This window comes from Haplochromis burtoni, unplaced genomic scaffold, assembly GCF_018398535.1.
Source record: "Haplochromis burtoni strain Fernald_Lab_line unplaced genomic scaffold, NCSU_Asbu1 Contig_89, whole genome shotgun sequence".
NCBI lineage: Eukaryota > Metazoa > Chordata > Actinopteri > Cichliformes > Cichlidae > Haplochromis > Haplochromis burtoni.
In genome coordinates this window covers 1,622,968-1,650,456 of record NW_024582450.1, presented here as the reverse complement: position 1 = coordinate 1,650,456, position 27,489 = coordinate 1,622,968, and the positions used below count along the sequence as shown (strand labels likewise).

General features: G+C 38.9%; 1 protein-coding gene across 2 annotated transcripts in view; it reads left to right on the top strand.

Moving 5' to 3' along the window:
• Positions 1-27,489, top strand: part of aqr (aquarius intron-binding spliceosomal factor) — a 46,509-nt gene that overhangs the window by 7,784 nt on the left and 11,236 nt on the right. For both annotated transcript variants that reach the window (XM_042222626.1, XM_005942648.3), the window contains exons 12-31: positions 788-904; positions 994-1,107; positions 1,896-1,999; positions 5,057-5,159; positions 6,563-6,683; positions 6,935-7,076; positions 7,556-7,734; positions 8,546-8,713; positions 10,209-10,378; positions 11,201-11,442; positions 11,589-11,738; positions 12,452-12,521; positions 14,540-14,650; positions 15,064-15,173; positions 18,108-18,243; positions 20,246-20,455; positions 22,411-22,548; positions 22,659-22,730; positions 23,374-23,561; positions 24,657-24,828. In XM_042222626.1, coding sequence (XP_042078560.1) covers positions 788-904; positions 994-1,107; positions 1,896-1,999; positions 5,057-5,159; positions 6,563-6,683; positions 6,935-7,076; positions 7,556-7,734; positions 8,546-8,713; positions 10,209-10,378; positions 11,201-11,442; positions 11,589-11,738; positions 12,452-12,521; positions 14,540-14,650; positions 15,064-15,173; positions 18,108-18,243; positions 20,246-20,455; positions 22,411-22,548; positions 22,659-22,730; positions 23,374-23,561; positions 24,657-24,828 — 2,817 coding nt within the window. The remainder of the gene's footprint in view (positions 1-787; positions 905-993; positions 1,108-1,895; positions 2,000-5,056; positions 5,160-6,562; positions 6,684-6,934; positions 7,077-7,555; positions 7,735-8,545; positions 8,714-10,208; positions 10,379-11,200; positions 11,443-11,588; positions 11,739-12,451; positions 12,522-14,539; positions 14,651-15,063; positions 15,174-18,107; positions 18,244-20,245; positions 20,456-22,410; positions 22,549-22,658; positions 22,731-23,373; positions 23,562-24,656; positions 24,829-27,489) is intronic.

The window sequence follows — 27,489 nt, the reverse complement described above, 5'->3', positions numbered from 1 at the left end:
TGCCAGTTGACTGTCCCCAGACTCATCTCCTGTCCTTCAGCACTATCATTGTGCAAAGACTCAGTTGCCTGAAATCCATACTTCTACTCTCTGATGACAATATGAAAATGATTGCAGAGAAAAATACACCTATTATCAAGCCAGTTCTGTGTTGACTGTCAGAACCGTGTTGAAATCAGAGATTGCTGTTGCATATAAAGGGTATCTGTTCTTTCTCTCTTTAGGTCTTACTCTTACTCCAGCACATGCTGCCTTGAACATCACTTTTCCATGATTGATATAGATATTTTGTTTGCGTTTTGCCTCACAGTTTTGTATTTCATATTTGGTTTCACATTAGTGTTCATTTTTCCCCTTTGCAGCACTCTTTATAGTGTGAATCTGTATGCTCTAGTCACTCTCTCACTCAAAAGTGTTCTTTGTTATATTCTCACCAAAGCAGGTCTGTTATCTCATTTTGACAGGTCTCCTCTGTTCTTGCCTTTATGTCATGTTCCTGTGCTGCAAGCATCAACCACATAAATAATGAATATAGACGAGAGTTAGACAGTTTTTGCCATATTGTCTTCACATCTTTCTGTCAGAAAGCGAAAAATAAGACAAACTGTCTTATGTTGAAAAATAACCTCAAGACGAAAAAACAGCAATCAATAAGATGCCTTGATAATCACGATGCTGAAAAATATGGTTGTTCGCAAACCAGTAAAGTTTAGTTTAGTGTGGTTTACTTTGTTATCGTTTGGAGGTGAGGATTTATTTCCACAAACATGGTTTCATGTGTGTATAGGCACTGCTGCCCACCAGGCGTTGGTTCAATACAGTGCTGGATGACTCTCATTTGGTGGTCAGATGTCACCTCTCCAGCCTCACAAAAAGAGAGAAGGAGGGGCATCTCTTCTGTCAGGTACAAAAATAAGCAAATATGCATTAAAACTTGTCAATGACAATATTCATGTTCACAAAGAATTAATTGTTATTTCCTCATCTTTCTAGTTGCTGGACATGCTGAAGTTCTACACTGGTTTTGAAATCAATGATCAGACAGGAAATGCACTGACTCAGAAAGAGATGACCACTTTGCACTATGACAGAATCACCTCACTGCAGGTAAGAATGATATAAAATGATTTTCAGATATATGATTTCATTTGCATAAACTATATGGATAAAAGTACTGGGCCAGCTACACAGCAGGAGCTCTAGGTGTAATGCTTTGAAGCTTCCAGCACACAGTGCTGATGTTAATACCAGTGGTGGTTTAGAGCTGTTGAGTTATTGAGTCTATTGGCGTACTTTTATGCACCTCAGCACTCTGGAACCCCGCTCGGTAACTTCATGTGGACTGCTGCTTCATGGCTAAGTTATGGTGTTTCCTAAATGCAGTAATACTACTTACAGTTGAATATCGAATATCAAAGAGGGAAAAAACTTGTTGCAGGGGTAATATAATATTACATACAAATGGATGCACGGTTAGGTGCTTGAGTTATACACCTGTGGTAATGGGACTGAAAAAAACAGAATTCCATGTAATGTAATGGAATACTTTTGATTTTCCAGCATGCCTCATAAGCATCTTTAGTTTTATATATCAAAGTAACTGTTGCAGAGAGAAATGTATGTACCAGAGTATCAGATCATTTTTTTTCATAGTTGTAATAAGAAATGAACTCTTTCCTCATCTTATGCTGAATGTGAATATAATGACTGAATAAATAAGAATGAATGTAAAGTATTCAGGACTGTTGATTTTTCTATATATATCTTTATAAATCACATTTTCAGTAACTATCTCAAGAAACTATTTCATGGAAAAAACAGTTATGTATTATAATGGTGATGTGTATCTAGACATCAGTGTCTCATAGCACTGCTTATTGGGTTCTGTCTTGCAGAGGGCAGCCTTTGCTCATTTCCCAGAGTTGCACGACTTTGCTTTATCCAGTGTCGCATCAGTAGACACCCGAGAATCCTTGACCAAACACTTTGGGCATCTCAGGTAATTAAAATCATTTAAAACAAGTAGCATGTTGTAAATGATGTGATGGGAGGATATGCATCATAACTGCTAAATTAGCTAGCAACGGAACATCGCTTTAGCTGGCATGATTGCTAATGTGTAAATATTTTGCATGTTTATTAGAGGCTTTCTGTGTTCATCATTCTGCCTTATTTTCAAGTACCTTTTGACCTCGAAAGCTCAAATTCTCGGCGTATAGGTCCAAAAGAATCAGCTCCTAGCGTATTGCTACCATGTTCAGAGGTTCTCCTGAACACCATAAAGTACAAGTTACAATTGAAACAAAGAAGGAAAAAAATGTAATAATAATGAGCAATATAGTAGGATTTTTGCTTACACAACAATCCCACCAGCTGAGGCCCATGTCCATGATTATCTTGCTCCTGTGTTGTAATATAGCAGCTCCACCATTGCTGTCTGACTTCCTGCTAAATGGCAGCTAGTGAACCCTTGAACAGGCAGCTGGTACCAGCCGGAGAGAGAGGCACGCCTCATTAATCTAATCGATTTGCAGTGGCTTGAGAATAAACTCTTGGAACAGCTGTGTTTGTCAGATCATATTAGCTTGCCAAGGAGCCAAAAAGCACCCTCACTTTGATGAACTGGCCTGTGTGTGTGTTTTCACTTGTTCACATGTATATGAGAGTGAAAAGAAACCGATTCATTAGTAATTTGTAATTACTTCAAGATTTTATCTTTCTTGAAGTTGACATTTTCAAATTACCGACCAAAACTTTTTTTTAAGGTCTTTGTGTTTGGCTCGGCTTTATTCTATTTCACCAAGTGATTACTATTTTGTTTTTACTGTATGGAAGTTCTTTATTTGTGATAGTTGTTTAAACAACTCAAAATTAGTCTTAGCTGGCAATGTCTCCATATACATATTTCTTTCCACTTCAGTGGTGGATTATAAAAGCTTAAACCCCATATTAAATTTCTTTGAATCAGGCAAAGGGATATGAGCCGAGCTGAGCTGAATCAGGTAAAGACTTAGCTGAACCATTTTGTGCATTTCTAGGAGCAGGAGCTCTGCTCCATTTTTCCATAGAATTAAGGTTTTGAATATAGCAGGACGGCATTGTTCACTGCTCCACAACTGTCACCAAAGCAGCTCCTGGGTTACTCCAAATATACGATCAGATTTAACGAGGCACTTTTCATCCAAACAACCCCTGCTAATGCCAGTTTATTCCAGCTGTACTACCCATGGGCTAAGCTCCCAGTCACCTGCCGCTCTGAATTTATCCACTAAGTCCCCAAAACACACAAAAGCTAGCTAGCCCACACTTATACACACCCATACTATTACATATATACGCAAACACAAATAAACACTTTTTTTCAGGTATGTGACAACAGGTGAAGTGCCATTTGTGGCCATAAATGAATTGAATGATATTGAATTCAAACAGAAAAGAATCCTAATTGTGACAAATGTTAACCTACACTGCACAGCATATTAAAATAAGGAGTGTGATTGGTGCTCTGGATTATAGTCACTGTGGAGATGTTTGTACAGATGTTTAGATCCTTTTAATCCGTTTTTGTTTTGGTTTTTTTGCCTCTGGGACCAGTTGCATTATGGTTTTAAGTAGTTCAACTATCAGTACCACCTATCCCTGTGAATGTAATATCTCCACAAAATGTGATGGAAATTCTTGAAATCAGTTGCTATTGGTCAAAAGTCAAGGTCACACAACATATTTTTGGCAGTAACATGAGAATTCTTAGGTTTTTTTTCCCCCAAAACCTCGCTCAGAAAAGTGTGTAGACATGACATATAGTAAACTTTAGAAAAACTCCTGTTATGCCCAGATCCTGCCAGTGGCTTAGGTGTCAGTTCTGACCTGATTGGGCCATCTGCATTTCTTATAGTAAGTTGTTGTGCTGCGTTTATTTTGTTGCTAGGGGAAGGAATGTCCACATGATCCATGGCAGGACATCCAGTGGGCCACCAAACTGCATCATTGGCAGAATTGCCACCCCACTGCTCGAGCGTGGCATCACAAGTAGCAAAATGCATGCACATACACGGCTACAGTTGGTCAGTCCACGTGTGGCTGCCCAGGCCTGTCAAAGTGTGTCCAGACCTTGTCCCTTGTTGGGCACCAGACCCTGTCTGTGTCACAGTGTGTCAGCCTGATTAAAATAGGTTGTATGCAGAGAGCCACACCTCAGCCTTCCGAAGCGGAGATGGGCTTTGATTTTCATAATCCTGTCTCATCAGTGCAGCTCGACCCCTCAACATACATGCTGACAGAGCAGGATTGCAGTGTCAAAGCAAACAGAAGCATTTTGTGCCACAGTGCTAATAAGCACTAATAAGACTTTGATGAGGCTCCTATTCTAACACGTTTACAATGTTACCATTTAGTGGATTGAAAACCATCCATGACTGCCAAAAAATAAATAAATACTAATTTGGAATTGTCAGACCACAGGACAGTTTTCCACTTCACCTCATTTTAAAAAAAGTCTGTTCTACTGTAACAAAAGGTGGCAGCATTTCTTTGTCTTGTTTATATTAGATTTTTCTCTGCATCATAGACTTTGCAGTTTCTGCACATTTACTCATGCAGTTAATGACACTGACAATTGTTGTAGGAGCATACCCAAGCACATGGAGGGATTCCACTGCAGAATGGTGTCTTATTTTAAGTAATGCAAGATCATGGCATTTCAGTATTGTGCAAGGTAGATTATAAAATCACTAATGTCTTTGCAGCTGTATATTAATAAACACAATTAATTGTTGAGGATTTCCCCCAACACTGTTGCACCTCTCCCCATCTTCTGAAATATTATCTTTGTACTTCTTTGAATAAAACAGGGATTTGTGTAGATTGTATATAGATGTTGGACAAATAATAGTAAGAATGTATTCTTAATTGAGAAATCCTATGGTTGGTATTCTTATAATCTTTATCACTCGAGTCTTTACCAAACATTAGACAGGATTTAGTTAATATTTACTTATTGTCATACCTGCTCTAGACAGAAGTGTTGCTTCTTTTTCTGATTTTTCTGTCTCTGTAGTCCCAATATGCTCCACAAGGTGGCCTCTTATTTGTGCCTGCTGCCTGAACTGCCTGAAGGGCAAGACACCACTATTGAGAAAGAGGTTCTGCTTGAGTTGCTGGTAAGTGCACTGTTGGGTTTACTGGGTTATGTATGTGAGCATATCAGTGTTTTTTTTGTTTCATTTTGTTTGTTTTAATGACAGGTTTCTTGAAATTTAAAAAATAAAATATTAAAATATTTATTCCAGGATTTGTAGGCAATGGTTAACGCCTGAGACTTTAAATTAACCCTTTAAATAAACCTATACATCAGGCATTGGTTATATGGCAACTGAGAATATAAAAGATGTATCACTGGTGTTTATAAACAGTTATTTTACAAAACATTCACTGGTCATTTGGCAATACCGTATACTAGGATTGGATTTTACATTTTAAAATAATTAATCTCATTAACTTCAAATACATATTTTATTATTGCAGTTTGACTGCACTGTCCGTTGTGAATTTGCCTTCTAATCCAATAAGTGCTTCATGTGGGCATTTCTGTAACATTGGGTAAATCGTAGGCAGGACTAATATGATGGAGAGTCATTTATTTATTTCCTTTCGTGGAATCTCTGAAGAAGCCTAAGCTTTGATTTTGCTCTGTAGTCACCCTTTGCTTGCTCTCCTAATTTTCTCTTTCAAAACCTCTCCTGGAATCTGGGGGACCCTTGTTTGTCTAGTCTCTCCAATACACACTTAACTGTTCGTGGCAGACCTCTTCATCAAAGTGGTTATTTCAAAGCACAATTACACATAAGACGTGACGGAGAAGAGCTGTGTCTTATTTATCTGAGTCAATTTTTGCAGGAGACTCTTTGAGGGCTTTCATTTGTGTGTGCATGAAGTTACGCCCTAAAACCAACATCCTTGCACAGATAGATTCAAAAACAAGTGTTTGCAGGACTGTAAGCTATAGCAAAGCAGTTGACTGAACACAGTCATTACAGACAGCATATAGGATGAACCAGTTATAAGGATAGCAGATGACAGCATTTTTTTTTTTTTTTACAGTTTATTTTATTGTTGACATTATTTATCCTCCCTTTATGTCAAGGAAACAAATAAATCCTTAGTATAAGTAACTGTTTTAAATTTTTTCAGCTCTGCATCACATCTTCAGACATCTACTCAGTGCAAAATGTTTCTGACACATCAGATAAACATCAGACATCTGTAAACATTGTGTTATTTGCATGGCCAAGCAGCTCCTGTAGGTGTAGGTGGCACATTACTCTTTTTCCATATAGTGTAGATAAATGAGGCACAGAGAATCAAGAGTTCAACAGAAAAAAAAACATATTTAATTTGAAAAATGAAACTATATTAAAGGCCTATAACTTTATGTCTAAAGGAGGAAGTAAGAATCCTAAACATTGGGCCAATAGGGCAGTGCAGCATTTGCTTATTGACATCTTCTCTCCAAACATGTTCTCAGTGTCATTTTTCTCTCTTGCTGTTTGCCATCCACGTACAGGTGTCTTGTCATGAGCGCAGAATCTCTCAGATTGAGCAACTTAACCAGATGCCCCTTTATCCAACGGAGAAGATAATCTGGGACGAGAACATTGTGCCAACAGAGTATTACTCAGGAGAAGGTGTGTATTATAAATGAATGTGTGAATTGTTACTGAGTTAGTATGTCTGTGCATGTATCTATGTGAGTTGACATGAAATAGAATACATGCTACTATATCTGTCTAATCTGTGCCTCATATTTGCATATACTAAATATATACCCACATTCTGTGATATTCTGTTATATATGCAGTGTTATAACACAAGGTCTCACAGACGTTTACATCTGAACATGCAGACATCAGTTATTAGTTTTGTTCTGTCTGTACAGGTTGTTTGGCTCTACCAAAGCTAAATCTCCAGTTCCTGACACTCCACGACTACCTGCTGAGGAACTTTAACCTCTTTCGTCTGGAGTCCACCTATGAGATCAGACAGGACATAGAAGATGTGATTTGGCGCATGAAACCATGGTGAGATGTCATCAATTTTGTTGGCAGCACAGAACACTTAATCTATAGTGCCTTATTGTTTTCTTGATTAAAATATGCAAACATCATTGAAAAAGTAATAAAAAGACATAGTTTGAAAAAGGAATGATAAACATTGGTGTTTCTTTTAATGCAAAAATAAAGCATTAAATAATCTATAGCATACTTTGTGTTTTTAGATTAATTAATGAAGAATTGTATCCTCTGTCTACCTGTCACGTGGTGGCGCAGCACATTGACAATAATTTATGGCATTTGGTTCACCACATTTTAAAACCCATTGCTTAACATAATAAGTGCTCCCATTATGTCAAGTGATGTAGCAACTTGCTTGTTGTTCCTGCAGAAGTAAATAAGTAAGCAGTAGTGCCATGTGTTGCCCTAAATCCAGCTGATTTCCATTCTTGACAACAGCCCACAGCACTTGTCTTAAGTTCTTGTTGTGTTTGTCTTTCTAACAGGCAGTCAGAGTATGGTGGAGTGGTGTTTGGAGGCTGGGCGAGGATGGCTCAGCCAATCACCTCTTTTTCCATAGTTGAGGTTGCCAAGCCCAACATCGGAGAGAGCTGGCCTGCTCGTGTTCGCGCAGATGTGACTATCAACCTCAATGTACAAGACCATATCAAGCATGAGTGGGAAGGTAAAAGTAGCGGACCATTATAAAGTCAAACAAACTGATTATGAAATTGACCCTATTTCAATAGATTAACTACACATTCCATATTACCTTGGTATACTTTTAGTTTTCCTGTTTTTCCCCTCTGTACAGTTCTACAGGAGTTTATAATCACCATAAAGTCTTCCTGTACTGCTGTTTTCTATCCTGTCAGGCTCATGACCCTTTTTTTCTGCCTTTACCACAGAGCGTTTGTTTTATTTCCTGGTCATTTTTCTTACTATCTCTCAGTGTGGTTGATGAGGCAGCTATAGATAATGTCAACAGGAGCTTGACAGTTGTGATTCACAGGGAACATAAAACACACAGCGAGGCCTCTGACTGGCTCTTTGCTATAGCTTTCCGGAAAAAGATGCCAGCTCAATGTTCCTAAGCAAGTGTATGCCAGTGCATTTGGATTGATTACTAGCGAAAATGAATGCTATAGGGGGAAAAAAGTAATCGCTATATTTCTAAAAAGGTGATTTTCTGCTGGATTTTAAAAAAGCAAAATATATATATATATCACAAACTGAAAACTCTGTTCTCTCTAAAACTACTTTTATAGTTTTATTTATATTTTGTATTTCAGTAAGTGTTAGATATTACATCCATTCTTTACTTCCAGTAGCTCTTTCCCTAGAGCTTCAGGTTTTAATGATCAGGCAAATGTTGACATGGTGGTTCATCTTCTTCCCCCACCATACTACATTCTCCCATCTTTTATCTCCAAGTCATTTCCTTTCCTCTTTTTGCTATAAGTCTAACACCCATAAACCTTTTTCCCCCCCTGCAGGTCTGCGGAAACATGATGTTTGCTTTCTGATCACGGTGCGCCCCATGCTGCTCTACGGCACACGTTTTGACCGGCGTCAGTCATTTGTGGATCAGACTGGCCTTGTGTATGTGAGAGGCTGTGAGGTGCAGGGTATGCTGGATGACAAGGGGCGTGTCATCGAGGAAGGTATGCTCATATGCGTTTGCGCCTGTATACGTAGGCTCACACACACAGCAGTGACACCTGACATCCATCCACCTATCAGATCTGTACACCGTCAGCCCTAGCAGCTAATCCTCAGGAGAGGGTCAGACTGGTGTTGTCATGGTGACTGTCACTGTGAAACCTGGCCTTTTTCACCTTAAGACTTCATTAACCTGTGGTCAACAATGACACCTGAGAGCTGCTGGCTCTCCTCTTTGTTCTACTTATTGGATTTAACTGAAGGGCTTGCTCTGGTTTGCTTTATCTATAAGAGGGCACTTAATGTACTTGTCCTGCAGAATTAAGTAATGTGGTACATAAGCTACAATCACCTTAGATGAAAGTATTGCCAACAGCAGCAGATTGTGAAATTAAAAAAAACATTTCTGCAACAGTCCTTAAAGTAATCTTGGCTGATTCCGTTTTTAGTTGCAAGTGTGGGAGTCAGAACATGTGTACATGTGTTGAAACATCCTTCCCTTATTCTTTCATGACGTTTTAAATATGCAGAGGGGAATGGCTTTAGAAATAGACATGCTGGGGAACATGTCCTGCCAATGTTGGCTTGTTTAAACTTTCAGCTTCCCAACAGGGATAAGTGGTACTTTGGCTTGCTGTGTGGAGGGGAGATGTCACATAAATCACTGGGCATTTGGTGAACGTAGGGGGGGGGGGACACAGGGCAACGTGTGCATTTTGGGACACTCGTAGCTAACTGACATACCATTTTATAAAACTGCTCAAGTGTAGAACATTTATATGAGCTACGATGGTTTAAATGTATTTTTAATGACTTGAACAATGTATGTCCCTTTACATTAAGTATTGAGTTAATCCCACCTTTTAATAACTGACAACTTAATACAAAGGCATAAATATCTTTTATAACAGCTGAGACACCTTACTCCAGCTCGCTACATTGTTACTGAATAGTGTGGAGGGTGTAGCTTCCACTCTTAAGCTATCACCACACTCATTTTGGTAAGGTGGGTTTTATTGATCCCCACATAACTGTGCACATTTGCACATGGGAACACATGTCAGAATTGGAGTGGATTGGTTTCTGCTATGTGCCCTGCAGCTCCACACAGATTCTATTTAGAAATATGTGATAGCTGCACACTGCACCACACAGGCCCCCTAATGGGAATAGGCCTAAAGCCCATGGCCAGTCAATCAAGTGTAATGTAATTCCTCTTCTTGAGAAGGCATTGAAAGTCTTAGCTCTTTTTAAAGGGTTTTATTTTTTAATTTGAGAATATATGAGTTTAATTACTTTGACTTGCTCACAGTGACTCACTTAACATTGATCTTTATTCTTTTTCTCTGTCCTTAGTTTTACTTTCCTGTGTTTAGGATTAGGATAAAACTTTCTAACAATGTTTCTAAAATGCTATACTGTTTCTGATTTTTTTTTAAGGTTATTTTTTTCATTATTTCATTGCTATAATAAATAATCCTTGGTACTTTGGTTTAGGTCCTGAACCAAAGCCTAAGCTGCGTGGAGATGTCAGAACATTTCGTGTATGGCTTGACCCAAACCAGTACCAGCAGGACATGACCAGCAGTATTCAGAGTAACACCGAAGACCCATATGAGACTTTCAACATCATCATGAGACGCAAACCTAAGGAAAACAATTTCAAGGTTTGGATTGCTTTAGCTTCAGACCTTGAGTTCTGCTTCTGTCAACATCGCCCTGAGTGATGTATCACTGTCTTTAGTGTTCTAGCTCTGAGATTGGGGCCAGGGTGACTCTGAGGTTGCCACACAATGAGTCCTTTTCAGTGGTCCCTCTAACTCTCGTCCAAGGCTTTTCTTGTAGCAGTAAACTCGCAGTGTTTCCAAATGTTGAGATGCTTTCTGTGAACTATCTTGACTGGGGTACACAGTCAGTGTAACATGTTCTTAGAAAGTTAACAAAATGCAAACCTCAAGTTTTGATTTCAAGACCTGTTACACAGATTTCACATCATGGAATTCAGGTCATGATAAAATCAAACATGTGAGTACTGAGACCTTTATTACTGGTTTTATGTAGCTTGGCGTCATTAGATTGTTAACTGGCATGAAGAAAACACCCCCCACCATCTCTTTCTTTAAAAGCTTTTCATTAGAGCATTTCAGATCTGCTAATTCTAATTCTGCACATCAGTTTCTGTCTTTCACAGCCACAGCAATTACAGATGTTTTTGCTTTTTTTCTGAATTTGAAAAGCGCAGCAGCTAACAGATATTCAGGCAACATCTCCATCTTTGAAGCATGACAGACCTAAAAGTAAACACGCTTCCCCGTTTGATGCACAAAGTATTAGACAGTTTGCAGCTCATTAAAATATAATTGACAGACTTATAAATTATCTGCTGTCCCATCAGTCTGCCACAAAGCTATTCTTACCCAGCTAAACTGTTTTTGTGTCTGTTTTGTGCTCAGTGTCATCTGTAACATGTTTCTCTCTCTCTGTTTCAGGCTGTGCTAGAGACCATCAGACATCTGATGAACACAGAATGTGTCGTCCCAGACTGGCTTCATGACATCATCTTAGGTTATGGTGACCCGGGCAGCGCACATTATTCAAAAATGCCCAATCAGATCTCGACATTGGACTTCAACGACACCTTTTTGTCATTGGACCACTTGCGTTCATGTTTCCCTGGTAACACCATAAAGGTCACTGAGGAGAACCCTGAACTTCAGGTTCCCCCATTCAGGTGAATTTTAAAAGAAAAATGCTTTGTTTGATCAATCTTAATCAGAATCTGTTTGCGTAACCATATTTATATAATTGTTTATATATTATTAAACATGTCATAATACATCATATTTATCCTTCTTATTCTCTCTTTTGCTGTACCAGAATCACATTTCCCACCTCAAACACAGCAGACAAAGGAAAGAAAAGAAAGGCTGATGAAGAAGTGGAAAACAAAGAGGAAGACAAGACCTTGATTGTCGAACCCTATGTTACCCCCAATCGTGGGCCATATCCCTACAATCAGCCCAAACGGTGAGAGATCAATACTCGAACCTTTCCATTTATCGTTTAATAAGATTTACTGTCAAGTAATTGTACAGTGCACTGATTTGTTTCTGTAATGCAATTACACCTTCTACTCACATTGTATATACTAATATATTCTTGAGTTCCACACCTATTTATTTTTTATAATCTTATGCATATTAAGTCCTTAACCTGTTATTCAAAGACTTCATGTCAATATAAGAAGTGTGGAGGTGCAAATCTCTAAGCTATGCGCATCGTAGGTACCCTACACTGAGCTACTAATCTATTCTGATTTCTTTGTCTATGATCGTTTCCATGGTATCTGATGTGTTTAGGATGTAATATTGTGGTGCTGTTTTGGTTGGTGTTATGCATGAAATGAATGGGGAATAGAAGGGGCTGTAATATTCCTGTACTAATTACAACAACTCAAAATAATTGTACTACATGCAAAGTTGAGATTCATCCTGTGCTTCTTGAGCATTTTCAGTTTGCACTTTGATATTCAAATCTTGATAGCAACAGCATGTCTGTGGGGAGGCCCTGACTTAGCAATCTTTCAGTGTGGTCTCCAAATGCATCTCAACACTTGCAGCACAAAGCATCTCTTAGAAAAACAAATGAAGTCATTTGAATACAAATACGTTTATGCTTCCAAGGGTATTCAGTATCAGATTACTTGATTCATAAATTTCAAGCATGTACGTGTCTTACAGGAACACAATTCCATTCACTTCTACTCAAATTGAAGCCATTCGAGCCGGGATGCAGCCAGGTCTAACAATGGTAAGAATCCAGTGTTTGATTTTAGTTTCAAGATTGTGTGGAAGCTATCTATTTAAAATGATATTTTCTTATTATGTATTTGACAAAAAAAACAACTACCGTATTTCCCGGACTACAAAGCGCACCTGAATATTAGCCGCACAAGCTAAAATCAGGGGGAAATCCTGTTTTGTACATACATTAGCCGCACCTGACTAAAAGCCGCAGGTGTTTCAATGTTGACTTATCATATGTAAGAGAATATGCACAAAGGGAATTGTCAGGAAAGAGATGGCTGTTTGGAGACACACCCCTTTTATTAATATTTTGAAAACAAGTTATGGGTACATATTTGCACAGCTTTTTAGGTATATGTAAAAGTAGCGGTAATTACAAGTACGAAACATGTACTGTGCTTCATAAATGAGTAAAAAATGTAGTACATAACAATAACCTACAGCACACCAGAAAAATAGATTCGGACTACCTTTTAGGCTCAGGTGCAGTGACACGGCTTTAACAAGAAGAAAAGTCAGTCATTCACCACCATCATGCGCACTAAAACCACCAAAGTCCTCTTCTCCAGTGTCGGAAACGAACAGGCTCAGGGTGGCTGCGTCATCCACTCTCAGCTTCTTTCCTTCGTTGTCACTTTCAAAACCAAAGAAATCCTCGTTGTCAGTGTCAGAGTCGAACACCCTCAGAAGGGCCGTGGCGGTGTCCTCCTCTCCATCATGCAGAAGTCCAGCCCTTCGAAATCCGTTGGTGATCATGGATGTTTTCACACTTTTCCACGCTGTCAGATTCCACCGGTGGAGTTGAGCATGACTTGCTTTTCGCAAGTTTATTGCCGCTCGTCATTCACGCCTCCGGCTGAACGTGTAGCGCTACTTTGAAGTTTGTTTTTCGCGCTACTTGTACAGCACTATGTTGCCTGGCGGATGGACATGTGACCAACATACCACTCTTGAACCCCGATACTGTGTGTCTGATCACATGCCCTTCCGCCAGGCAACGTAGTGCCGTACAACAGCGGAACAAACAAAACAAATCGTCTTACGATATGACAAAAATCATGGACAATCCATAGAAAAGCCTTACCTGACTAAAAGCCGCAGGGTTCAAAGCTTGTGCAAAAAGTAGCGGCTTATAGCCCGACAATTACGGTAACTCATCTCTGTCTTGTATACTTATGGAAAACATCAAATTTCACTAAAATTCTCTGTGTACTTTTGAGGAGTATACATTGACTATACCAGCAAAATAGTCAAAATAGGATTAAAGCCACCAGTTGACATGCACAACCACAAAAATTTTACCCCAACCTGCTATTTTTATGTTAAAAGTTGTTTAACACACTGTTGTGACAAGAGTGCTGTTCTGTTGTGGTGACTGGAAACTGGCAGTGGGATCAGAGTTATTTATTGCACAGCTAGCTGAGGTAAATATGGCAAGAAGGCTATCACCAGAGCCATAAAACAACTCTGTATGCATGCCTTCATCTGCCACTCACTTCACCCCTTCTAACCTTCCTTCTTGGCATATGTCACAGTCATTAGCAGCCATAACAAGCACACACTACCTCCTGGTCTGCCTAGCTTTCATGTAGAGAAACGAAGGAGCTGATTACGCACTGATTTATGCATGAATGTGTAATTGTGCTTACTAATTTTAGCAGAGATTACTCACCTGAGAGACCCACACTAAGACCAACCTGTTTCATGAATATTAATTTAGTAAATTTAATGTGCTGTTCCCCCCCAGGTAAGTAAATTTGGAGCTTATTATCATGATAACTTGTAAACCAGGAGAGGCTTGAAAATATTTATTCCTTCTCTGTTCCTCCTACGACTTTCTTCTTTGTTTTGCTAGCTATGTTCCCTACCTTTATGTGGATACCACTGGCTTAGGTCTACCTTTGTAATCTACAGAAACGTTGCCTTTGCAACCTAACTTCCAATTTCTTATTTTTTTTATGTCCTACAGTTAAAATGCTTAATTTCTTCTGACATAATCCCATTTTTACTTCGCTCCTCCAGGTTGTGGGACCACCGGGTACTGGAAAGACCGATGTTGCCGTTCAGATAATCTCAAACCTGTATCACAACTTCCCTGAGCAGAGGACCCTCATAGTCACACATTCAAATCAGGTCAACACTCCCCTCCATATACGCACACAGCATCTCCACGTGCAAGTCTGATCTCTGAAAAGTTTCTATAACACATCGATCAACTAAATGTAAAGTTGTCAAGAGAATTTAAAGCTTGTTCTCAGAACTGCCCATTAATCAGGCAAGAGTCATATTCTAACCATGGAGGAGAAATTAAAAGCTAAGCTCCCTTGTGCCTTGGTCTTTTCCCCTCAGTATTTAATCATAAAGTAATCTTTAGCTGCTTTAAACTAAGGGGAAGCATGACAGAAGGAACCTTAAACACCAGAAGTATAGTTTGATGATAATTATTTTCCTGTATAAGACTCTGCACACCCTCCCAAATTATTTTACTGACTTAACTTAAGTATATTACATACAAATGAAAGAGATTTTTTTTCATTCCACATCAGGCTTTGAACCAACTCTTTGAAAAGATCATGGCCCTAGACATCGACGAGCGCCACCTTCTGCGTCTGGGCCATGGAGAGGAAGAGCTGGAGACTGAGAAGGATTTCAGCAGGTGAGCAAAGAAGATAACAGACAAATGGGTACAGCTAACCAAACAGTACTGCATATGTGAAAACTGAATATTTCTTGAATGCACCATCACTTGTGGGAAATCATGTCTCAGAGTTACAGTGTATCTAAATTGCAGAGGCAACTCACATCCATTAATGCCATCTCCCACATACACCGTAGGTCTGAGTCAATGCACTGACAAGGCTGCTACACTCTCATATGTCAGGCTTTGGACCTGGTTTATTTTCACTAGGCATTGTTGGACTCTCAGTCCACCAGCCTAAGGGATCTGTCTCAGCAGCCATGCACTTAGAAGCAGTACATGCCCAAGTAACCCATTCATAGCTATTCTGGACCACAACAGTTGATTGGTTGGTTCTGCCCCAGTTTTTAAAATAAATTTTAATAAGATAGCAGCAGGCCATGTAGAGAGAATTATATGGGTTTACCACTGTTTGGAGCATTTGCATGTTTCCCTTAATATTACAGGATATTTACGCTGTGATAAAAAGCACCTGGTGATGACATGTTGTGAGCTGGCACTATAGAAGTCAAGTAAATAACTTAATACATAGTAAGAAGTGTTTAAATAAATAATTAAGATCATTAGTGATAAGTCAGATGGAAAAGTAGCAGTAGTAATGTCCTTAATCTACTTCAAGAATAGAAAGATCTGTTTAATTAGGAATTATCAACAGTGTAATAAATTCATAAATGAATCAAAATACCCAAAACTTAGGAACGTTTATTTTTAAATCAGTGGTGATTTGACATTATCTGAGTATAATCAAATACATGCACCACCCAGGCTTAACACTAGCTGTAAATGCAAAAATGGAGGCAGGACACAGAGCACACCATAGATAAGACTCACTGGTCCTCATAAGGAAGTCCCAGTGTTTCCCAACTCTCTTATATATGCTTGTTCCTAGTATGTCTAATGCCTTTAAGGATAGTGACTCAGTACTATTGAGACGTAGTAAGATAGCATGATAGCAAAAGTAGGTGGGGGTCATTGTACTCATGGCACACTTCATAAAACCAGAGTATCACAAAATACTCAAAACATGTACATTTTTATATAATCACTAATGTATTTAACACTTTAATAAATGTACCAGCCGGAAACTTTTTTTTCACCACAGGCAGCGCTCTCCTGCCACCTCCTGAATATAAATAGCTCAGTGTCACTGAATTTTAATACATTTTTTATGCTGTTACTATTTAAAGTGTTCTTATACCCTACAATGTTAATTACCATCTCATCCATCCATGGCACTGAGCAAATTGCACCCTATAGCCCTCAGCTTTCCTTAAGGAGTGAGGGAGGAGTTACACATGCCTCTCATTTGCTGTACCCTTTGTATGACTGCTGTCTACTGGGAGTGCATGGCTGTAGTATGAATGATGATTTATGGAAACTGGGCATCCGCACATGAAGGCAGTCTCATGCGTTCTTAAATTATGCAGCAACACAGACATAAAAGAAAGAGCTCTAGCTAGCAGCAGTCGACATGTTCCCGCTTGCCCAGTTGCCTCACAACAACATGCCGACTCCACACTTCTTCCACCCCACTGACACCAGAATGAGGAGAGAGCCAGAGAGTTTTAATTAACACTGTACATGAGATAAAAAATAGACGGCAGTGCTTTTCTGAGTGCTTAACAAAGAGGGAAGCTACAGCCTTAATTAACAATGCCTCCATGCATTTCATGAAAAATTTTGTGCCATTTTAATGAGTTTTAGAAGGGGGATCTTGGTGATGGCTTAAGGAAGCCCTTGTTTAGTTTTGGATGGTCTACATTTGCATCCCAGGTTGTCAAGATCATTTTATGATTCCAATTTAGGGCAGAAAATGAAACACACCATTCTCATTTAGATGTTTTACATTTATCAGAGTTTACGAAAACACTAAGACAGACTTGTAGATTAATGTACATTGCACATGCACTATACCTTTGTATCTATTTTAGGCTTTTGGTGAGTGTATTACAGGTGTGTCATCCTAAGAGGCAACGTCACTTCTCACTTTTATTTAATTTTACTAAGGCAGAGCAGTGTGATCGTCTTTGAGTCATCTGCTGACCGATAGTCTTTGGAGAGGGTCTAAAAATAGTGTTCACCTCTAGTGTTACCCGGTAACCCCTCCTTCTTCCTGTCTGTTGTCTCACTGCCATCTGATGACATTTTTCAGCAGTATTGTTTAGCTGCATAATGAGATGTATGTTAGAACGTAGAAAAGGAAGTATATCCCCAGGTGACCATAACCAGACAGCCAATATTCTGCACAGTCAAGTCAGTAATCACAAGACCCTGTCTCACATGTTTGCCATAAGTTGCAGTCTGAGGTTTTCTTATTGCTCAATTGTACGTTTAACTACGCGCTGCTATGAGTCATGCATGCAGGTCACGAGACATGCTGGTTTAGGTCATGACCATTGTTGGATTTATGTAGAAAGCAATTTGTTACAAATTACTTTTCTGTTTCTCCTGGAGATTGGAGAGTATGGCTTTTTAAATGCCTGTTAAAAATACACCCTCAAACCTTACACATACATAAAACCCAATCAGGATGATATAAATAAGATTTATTATTTAAGTTTTACTACAAAACCAGCAGTTAAATTGAAAGCCAGCGCTAACAGAAAAATATGGACGAGCAAACAGATGTTCCTCTGCTATGTACAACAGTTTTACTCATCTCTAATTCTGTTATGTGGTACAAATTAATTTTCGGCCATTGAACGTTAGTGTAGTGTAACTATGCCATGTTTTTTTTCTGGGTGTATATAGGAAGTGTGATTTAGATTAAATATCACTCTTGTGTCATGTTGTGATAGCTTGTTATAGCTGGCTCATTGTTTCAACTGCCTTCTTATTTTTACAGGGGTTAACCATTTAGATTGTTGACTAACACTCCTGTGCTCTCCTCAGATATGGAAGAGTAAACTACGTCCTGGCCAGAAGACTGGAGCTTCTCCGAGAGGTGGGAAGGTTACAGGAGAGCTTGGATGTCCCAGGAGATGTTTCTTATACCTGTGAGACTGCTGGACATTTCTACCTCTACCAGGTAAGACTGTGAATAGCTGCAATCTAAATTAGCAAGTATAGGCAATTGTCCACTGCAGACATCTGTGTTTATCCTCCAGTGTCAGAAACACCTGTAGGAACTCAGGGTAGGGGGGAAAAAAGATCTGATACTTTTCACTGCCCCAAAAAATTGGTATCTGGCCTTGATGTTGATAAACTTGCAACAAATGGTAATTTTTAAAAGACAGTAATCAGTGAGAAACAGGATGGAAAACTCAAAACATCAGCATCAACATTCTAAAAAACTACTGTGCTGATAGAAAGCATTTCAGTTTTCTCAATTGCTTTATTGTTTTGATATCACACACACACACAGTTATGGATATGACTTGTGTTGTTTTGGTGCACTCAGAAGTTGAAGTCAAGGGCAAAGCTGTCACAGGATTATTATATAACCTCATGACCACGCAGCGTTTGAAACAGAAGGGCCTGGTTTTTGAGGCGTTGCTGTAAATGTTGCCGTGCCATGTCTGTTCTTGCAGAGAAAAGGCAGTACATGTGTTTCTGTGATATAGAAAAAAAATTCACGTGTAATGTTGGATGTACTTCTAACTCTGATCTTTTATTCATTTTGTGTGTGACTTAAGTAAGGGGAAAAACCACTTTCAGATCCATCCTTCTATTAAGCATTAAGCACCATTTGTGTAGAGATTTTGAAATTGATTTTCAGATGGAGTTAAGTAGATATTTTGCAGAAATAATTAGAATGGATTTCTGTAACGACCATCCTCCTCCTCAGACAGTCGATGAATGAAATGCAGACATTATTGAAGTTTCCATTCTCCTGGCAATCTGCTCTTTCTGTCAAGAATATAAATATTTAGAAACGCTCTTAATGCTTTCTGTTTATTCCTGTCACCTCATCATTACTGTCCCCTCAGGCTGCAGGAGAATTTCCACTGCTAGCAATTACCTACTACAATTTCCCCAGTTTCAATAGAACAATTCCAAAAATAAACATTTTTGACACAGAAGTCCAAGGTTTCACCTTCAGTCAGGGCTAAATTAATGTTGTGTAAAAATATTCTTGTTTTACCCCTCTAATTAAAGACTGTAATTGAATCTCAGTTGTTCAGGTAAAATCTATTGTGTAGGCATCCAGAAACAAAATGATCAAAATGATGGTGTTACTGTTCAGACATTTTCAGACCCAACTGTATAGTTCTTTGTCTTTTGAAGATGTTGTCAGGAGGTTGTTGGTGTAGTGATAACTTGACCGTGAGCACACTTCCTTGATTATTCATGTGAATGTGAGTGATTGTTGATAACAGTGACTTTGTACATATCATTAAGGTTTCCATGGTAGTCCTAATAATCTGTGCAGACAGATACTCAACATGCAATTAAGCTCAGTCCTCTAGCAGACTCATTAATGCTATCCCTAATGTTGTTTTTTTAAAGGGGTATTTATAGAAATAAGCTACCCTGCTGTTTGGGTTTGGTTATTAGATACTCAGCAGGAGCACCTCAGCAAGAGTGAGCCTATTGCTTCTCATTTGTTCATTTTTGCTTGTTTATCTATTTTTCTATAGTCTGAATTTAAGCTTAGCAGAGCCATTTAAGATTGGCAGTCCTCCTCCTTCTGCTGTCCAAAAACAAATGTTGTATGAGAACATACAAACATCACTCATGTGAGAAAATACCCCTGGTCATTTTCTGAATGCCGTGGCTAAGTAAGGCTACTTTTTGAAACCCTTAATTAGTAATCTCCCAAATAAAATGCTGCAGACCCTTAAGAGTTTATTGGTGTGAACAGGTGTGATTTTCCTCTCAGCATAATCTCAGGACCACCTGTCATGCATAACAGCCCACTTTAAAGCAATTACAGCTTGCTAGAAAAGATTGACTCTATTGAAGGTGACAAACACTTGCAACTCAAACCCGAATAAGACATAGATGTCTGATTCTCGGGTGTATACTAAATATCACTACTGGGACTCTTTGAGAGGGTGTTCTGTGACTGTTGTCTCTCCCCATAACAGGTGATATCCCGCTGGGAAGAGTACATGAGCAAAGTAAAACCAAAACAGGGCAAGAACGTGGAGGTGGAGGCTGTTGCTGCACACTTTCCTTTCCACAAGTACTTTTCCAATGCACCCCAGCCTGTGTTCAAAGGTCGGTCATATGAGGAGGACATGGACATCGCAGAGGGCTGCTATCGCCACATCAAGAAAATATTTACCCAGCTGGAGGTAAGAAGATCACAGGGCCAGCAACTCCAAGTGGCATGTAAACTGGTTACTTGAGAAAAAAAAAAGCCAAGGTAATTGTATTCATAGATAGTTTGTCATTAAATCTAAAACTAATGTTTAAATACAAATTAAAATTAGCAATAAATATATACCCCTTTTCACTCAAACCCACATATAAGCTTTACCTGCTGTATTTGATTATTTTCATACCAGCTGTCTTTCCAGGTATTGCACATTCTCTCTTGCACAAGTAACTGCCTACCTGGCCCCCACATTAACAGACTGTTGTCAGCTAATAGTGACAATCCACAATCCTGGATGTGTTTATTCTGAGTTTAAAATTCCGCCTTGCATGTTATGCCTATAGATATGCTCATGGCTCTGTGTTTTTCTCTGTCACTCTTTTTCACACCCCTTCACGCTCTCAAACACAGCTGAAAGTCTGTTATTATTCCTTCTGAGCCCATCAAAGTGTTTCTGTAGGGATAACAAAAACATTTCAGATTTATGGGAACACCAAGGTGGTCTCCGAAAAGCAATAAAAAAGTTATTGGCTAGAGGTAATATCCCAACATGTGTTGTGACCTTGATTTATCTGGCTGGCCTCTGTATCACTGCATCACAGCACCTCCTCCCTCCTCCCTGAGCCTCACCCATGCTGCAGTGTAATCTGTACACCCATTAAGAAGTATTGCTCTGTGTGGTGCAGGGTAGCAGAAGCAACATTGTGCTGAATATGCTTATCTGTCTACCTTTTCAAATGTAAAAGCAGTTTTGAATAAGCTGTCAAAGGAATATCCTAAGAATGTATTGCTAGGCAAACAGAGAGAGAGAGGGAGACGGTGTGCCTCCTGCGTTCATGTATAGACATCTGCTGTTTACTCCTCTGCAATTCCACCGTTTCATTCCACTTTTTAACTTATTTTTGGTTCCCTTTTCCTAGTTTTTTTCAACTTCTATGAATTCTAACAATCTTAATATCACTCCTCAACTCATTTGGTACCATGGGGTTTAAAAATAGACTTCATCAATATTCCATGTTTTGATTAGTTTAATATTAATGCTAAAATAGTAACACATTAAATATTTATACCATGGTGCTGTCCGAGTCTCCTCTCCTCCATCCCTACCCTCCAGAGCTAGTGTACCAACCTGAAAATAGCTTGCCTGTTTACCATTACTCCTCTTCTGTGCATCCCCCCACAGCTTTCTGTAGTGTCATCATATCACCACCCTGAAATGAACTGATTTGTTTTTTGGGTTACAAAATCCCCCAAATTTTCCTTTACAGTGTAACCCATGTAAGAAAATCTCTGCTAAAGTGCTCCTCAAGCCACAGCTACTGAAAAACAAAATACACCCCACATACTTCACAGGAGAGCCCTGCGGCTGGCTAGTCTCTATCACTGCATCATGGAAAAAGAGGACACTCACTTCTAATGAGAGAAGAAAGCAGAGGGATTATGTTAATTATACATTTCATTAAAAAGTGGAGTACTGTAAGTTTCCAGTCATTTAGATGTCCATCATGACTTTGTTGAAGTTTAGAATTGTGGTTCATCTTCCGGGTGTCACTTTGAATTAGGCACTTCAGCAAAGAAAAGTAGAGTCAGTTGGAGAAATTCAAACATTTGGACGAAAGATAAGCCACTCAGTGTATCGTGATGTGTGCTGACTGGATTTCTGAATATTGAAATGTGCTTTTTTTAAATTTAAGATTCTATTATGTTACAAGAGATTTTTATATTAGCCATCATCTGTCATACTAATTGTTCATTAAAGTCATCCCCCACACTAGTATGAAAAAAACCTTTAAAAATGACTCAATACAGAATAAATGTCAGCAATTTTAATTCTTTGTGATAATATTTTACTTTTTTGTTCCCTATCAATCTGGTTTATAACATAGCTCTGTGACGTCATTCATGAGTATCACTTTTCTTCTATCCGAAAAGGAATTCAGGGCCTTCGAGCTGCTAAGAAGTGGACTAGATCGCTCCAAATATCTGCTAGTGAAAGAAGCCAAAATCATTGCCATGACCTGCACACACGCTGCACTCAAACGTCACGACCTAGTGGAGCTGGGATTTAAGGTAGACTTTTGTCAGTTTAAAAATACATTCCCAATAATCTGGTTGTATTTTGTCTGGATGCAGTTAGTTTATTTATTGAAGTTACATCAAGCTGTTCCTTTCTTTATTAGTATGACAACATCCTGATGGAAGAAGCTGCACAGATTCTGGAAATTGAGACTTTCATCCCTCTATTACTACAGGTAACCGAAATGCTAACTTGTTTTGACTGTTAATCTTGACTGAAAAATTATTCTCACAAAACCTGCCAGGATTTGTCATTGTGACTGGTTTGTGTAGTTTAATCTTTACATCAGTAGCCTTTTCAAATTGACTTTCCCATTTAAGGTTTTCCTAATGGGCTCCATAAAAATGGTGTTGGTCTCTGGTAGCTATGACTAACATTCTGTGTTGTAATTTCTGTTTACGGAAAAGATCATTAGGCACACCAGCCTATCCAGCAACCTTGCCAGAACTCCTCATTATCTCTCCTCACCACTGTGCCAGTCAGAGGCTTTGGCCAGGATCATTGTCCTCCACTTCCCTTTTACTACCAGCTTTTCAAACACAACCAGTGATCACACTTTAAAACAATCTTAGACAATGGGTGGGATATTAGATCTCTGTGAGGTCCAGCTCCAAATAACATCACTGCATTTTACAGTATGACACATTATATGTTTGTTAGAGTAAGCATGCCAGATGATGATTTGGAAATTAAAATGTAAACCTAAATTAACTGTTGCACCTTCACTGATCACTGTATATTGTCACAGTATCTCTATTTTATTATTATTATTTTTTTTTTTTTTACTGCTTGATCATCTTATGTTCCTCTATCTGCAGAACCCAGAGGATGGCTACAGCAGGCTAAAGCGCTGGATCATGATTGGCGACCACCACCAGTTGCCCCCAGTCATCAAGAACATGGCTTTCCAGAAGTACTCCAACATGGAGCAGTCTCTCTTCACCCGATTTGTGCGCCTAGGTGTGCCCACAATAGACTTGGATGCACAGGGCCGTGCACGTGCAAGGTGGGTCACCAAGCAAAATACAATCTCACTACCCACAGGGGCTCACAAGGATTAAAAAAAACATAATGTTTAAATGTAATTCGGAAACAGTTCTTTAAACATAATTGAATAGTAATTTAATAGTAATTATTCTTTCTATATACCTTTATGCTTTACAGTGCTTTATTTTATGGATGCAAGTCAGTGGTCTTAACCTTGATTCAAAAAACTCAAACTTATTAACTTATTGCTTCAGAATGTTCAAGTTTGCATTAAACCTGAGCAGCTAAATCTAGGTAAGGCAGTCTAAGCAATGACCATGAGACCTCTTACTGTTGTTGCTAAAAAAAACCTTTCAGACTGGCCACAGCGATGGCGAAATGTCCAAATCATTAGCAAACAGTTAAAGATAAATCAGTTCATTTTAGTATATTTAGTTATTGAGCCTTTGTCAAAAGAAATGTTTTTGCTTGGTAATGGAGAAAACATTTGTGTAGTAATGCCGGGCAAGCAGGATGGTCAGGCAGACTCTGTTTAAACAGCCAGAGTTGGGAAATGATACCTTTACTGGATTTACTGAGAAGAGCCCATCTGTTCTCTGACTGCAGGCTGCAGAGCATAGCAACATAATCAGAATAACACCTGTTATCATGGTAACATGCACAAAAATGACAACACCAATGAAGAAAGATCAAATGCCTGAAATCTGGCGTTTTGTGCATCAGTTGTCTTGTATGAAGCAAGAAGAAAAAAAATCTGCTTGTTCTCTTTTGACGTGAGAAAAAAAGTCCAGTCCAGATATTTGGGATGTTAGTTCACAGGACATAGCTCAGCCCAAGATGTGCTGCATTGTTTAAATAACTGAGCGAGGTTATTTCTAACCCCCAGAAATTGAATTAGAATGGAGAAATTGCAATATTTTTCTTTATTTACTGTAAAATTGATCTTGCATTTCAGTTTTAGTTGCATTAAACACAATAAATATATCTGCCTTGCCTTAAGCTGTGGGAACCCTGATTGTGCTGATTGATTAAAATTTCCAGTGGTCCTGTCAGGGAAACTGTATTACAGTAACACAGATGTGACCTAATGCGTGTTTGTGTTGCTATCTCACAGCCTGTGCAATTTGTACAACTGGCGCTACAAACACCTGGGAAACCTGCCTCACGTTCAGCAACTTCCCGAGTTTCAGGTGCCCAATCCTGGCCTGACGTTTGATTTCCAGCTAATTAACGTGGAAGACTTCAATGGGGTGGGAGAATCTGAGCCCAACCCTTACTTTTATCAGGTTAGTAGATCACACGAATGAACACACTTGATGTAATCCTTGCACATCCTTGTATGCCATTTGTCCAACATATTGCCAATATCTTAATACTAATTTTAAAAATGTAAAAACAACAAAGTATGAGCTACTTCAATTGAAATAACTGAATACTCCAAACAGAACACCATTATTATTTTGTGTATATATGTAGCACAGGTACAGAAATTGTTTGAATAGCTGAAATGGTTCATGTTACACAAGCTGTGGAACTACACTCCTTTACAAATAAACACATTCACACTTCCAGCAGGAAACAGAAGCATATTCTCTCTAGCCCCCATTTCCTCTAAATTGGTTGTTGTACAGCAGTTCATTCATTTTTAAATTTCACTGGTTCAGCTACCAGTCCATATAATATATTCATCACTCTGCTTAGTGTGCAGCTAACATTGGCTGCCCAGCACAGACCAGGCGGTTTGTCCTTCACACCGGAAGACAGACTGTGTTTCATCCTGACATTGCTGAGGCACAAAGACTGTGTCTGGGCACAGGGCAGGGTTGATAGGGGTGTTTACTTTTGCAGTGCACCAGCCCAAGAAGTAAAAAAACAAAAAAATAAATTACATTTCTCCAAGAAGAGAAATAAAAATAGTATAGCTTATAGAAATGTAAGATACCGACAGCACTGGATTTCAGATAAGGTATCGTGTGTAATGATTGAAATATCAAATTGAAGCTTTCAATTTAGAACCTGCATACCCATTAAGTGGATCATATTGCTTCATGAATCTTGAAACTACATTCACGCTGTGCACACTCAAGTCCCTAAAGCTGCTTATTGTTCTTAATTCAGCACCATGTGTGCTTCTCGCGGTACCAGGTCACATGAACCTCAACTCTATTTGCCAGTTGCCATTTTGAGTCTCCTCAAGGGAATCTCCTCAATATCACTCGTTATGCTTGACAAGAACACACACAGATGCACTTTCCTGGAAACCAAAGGGGATAAATTTGACACTAGAGGAGCAATTGTATCCAGTGTACACTGAATACATGTCGCAGCTGAACAAACACTGCCACAACCACTGCTTTGTGGTTGCACGTGAACTGTGCAGAACCCATACACAAATACTGTGTGCACAAAATATAGTGCAAAGAGTCTTTTTCCCGTGCTTTGCCTCATTTGCTAAAGCTCTTTCCCTGTTGACTCTCAGCCAACTGATAGTACCTCACTGTTGTCAAATGGCTCATGAAGAGTAAGATACCTATCTAAATCCACATCTTCTGTTTGGAAATTGCCTCCCTCAGCCACTAGGCTTGTTAGCTATAGAAATTTCTGCTCTACAAGTTACATTTTAAATTGCATAAGAGCAACCTGCATGGTGGAGTTTACTTACAGGTAGCCTGAATTTATGCCTCTCGATATCAATAATGTTCTTGTATCTACTCTAAAGTGTATCTGTATGTAACCCTCTCTCCTCGGTGCATGTTTGATCATTCTATCCTATCTAGTCCTTTTGCAGTCACGAACCACTGGCTCAAATTTCAATGGCTTAGGTCTGACCTTGTAATAGTTGCCAGCTTCTTTTGGGGTTTAGGCTTTAGATCTGATGTATGTTAGACATGCAAATGAAAGACACAAATCTGGAAGCGTCACAGATTTTTACTTGAATGTCTATTTAATTGTGTGTGTGTGTGTGTGTATGAGATATGCATTTTTGGCTTTTGCTACATGATTGTGGTTTTGTAGATGATCTGTAAATGCAGAGGGTTAGAAGTAACTTTGCTGGAGAAGTAAGTTGCGATTTTTAATTATCTGTGCCATTTGTAGGCAGGTAATAAGGGACTAAGAATAAAGGATGTCATTGTTTTTGATGTGCTGACTCTAGTGCAGCTAGCTCAGGAACTGTTGATGAAGCTGCATACATTATTATCAAAGATGCGAGGCAGCAGTCCACATTTAATTGAAACTGAATGAATAATACATGGCGCTGCCTTTATTTCTTTTCTTTTTTGGGTTTTATTTGAAGGACAGAATGTAGCCTTGGAACCAGGGTGCACAAGCTTGGGAATTTGTTGATTGTTAATTTGGTGAATAACGTTTTCCATGTATTCACATTGGGAAAAAAACTTTGATGTAGTTCTAGGTCCTTTGTAATTGGAAATGAAAGAGAAATCATTATAATCATTATATCAGATAGGTGTAGGTAGTAACATTGTAGCCATTGTCAGTGTGTTTATTTGAATGTGTGTTTCTATCTATGAAGCACAGAGAGCTCCTGTGTTGTGCATAGTGACAAAAAGGAGAAAAAACACATGTTTGTGAGCATTTTAAATGTACGTTAGGTAACCTTTTTCAGCAGTTAAATGCTTTTCATTGCCAGTTTCTGAGTGATTGCAACATAAAAAGAGACTGTCCCTGACTCTCTTAGTTGCCTCAGATTGACTGGGGACTAATGTCTGTGTAAACAATGGGGTTGTGATTTTCCGTGAAAATTCCAGAAATCTGATGTTTACACTTGCTTCCGATCACTTTAGTGCCTCTCGTCTGCTCACAGTGTAAACAGAGAGCTTCAATAGCAAGTGGTAGCTTAGAAATGGACTCCAATATCAACAAACAAGTTGGCTAATTATTCTAAATTACTTAAGCTGCCAATTTTGTTTTAGCTAAACTTCACCACA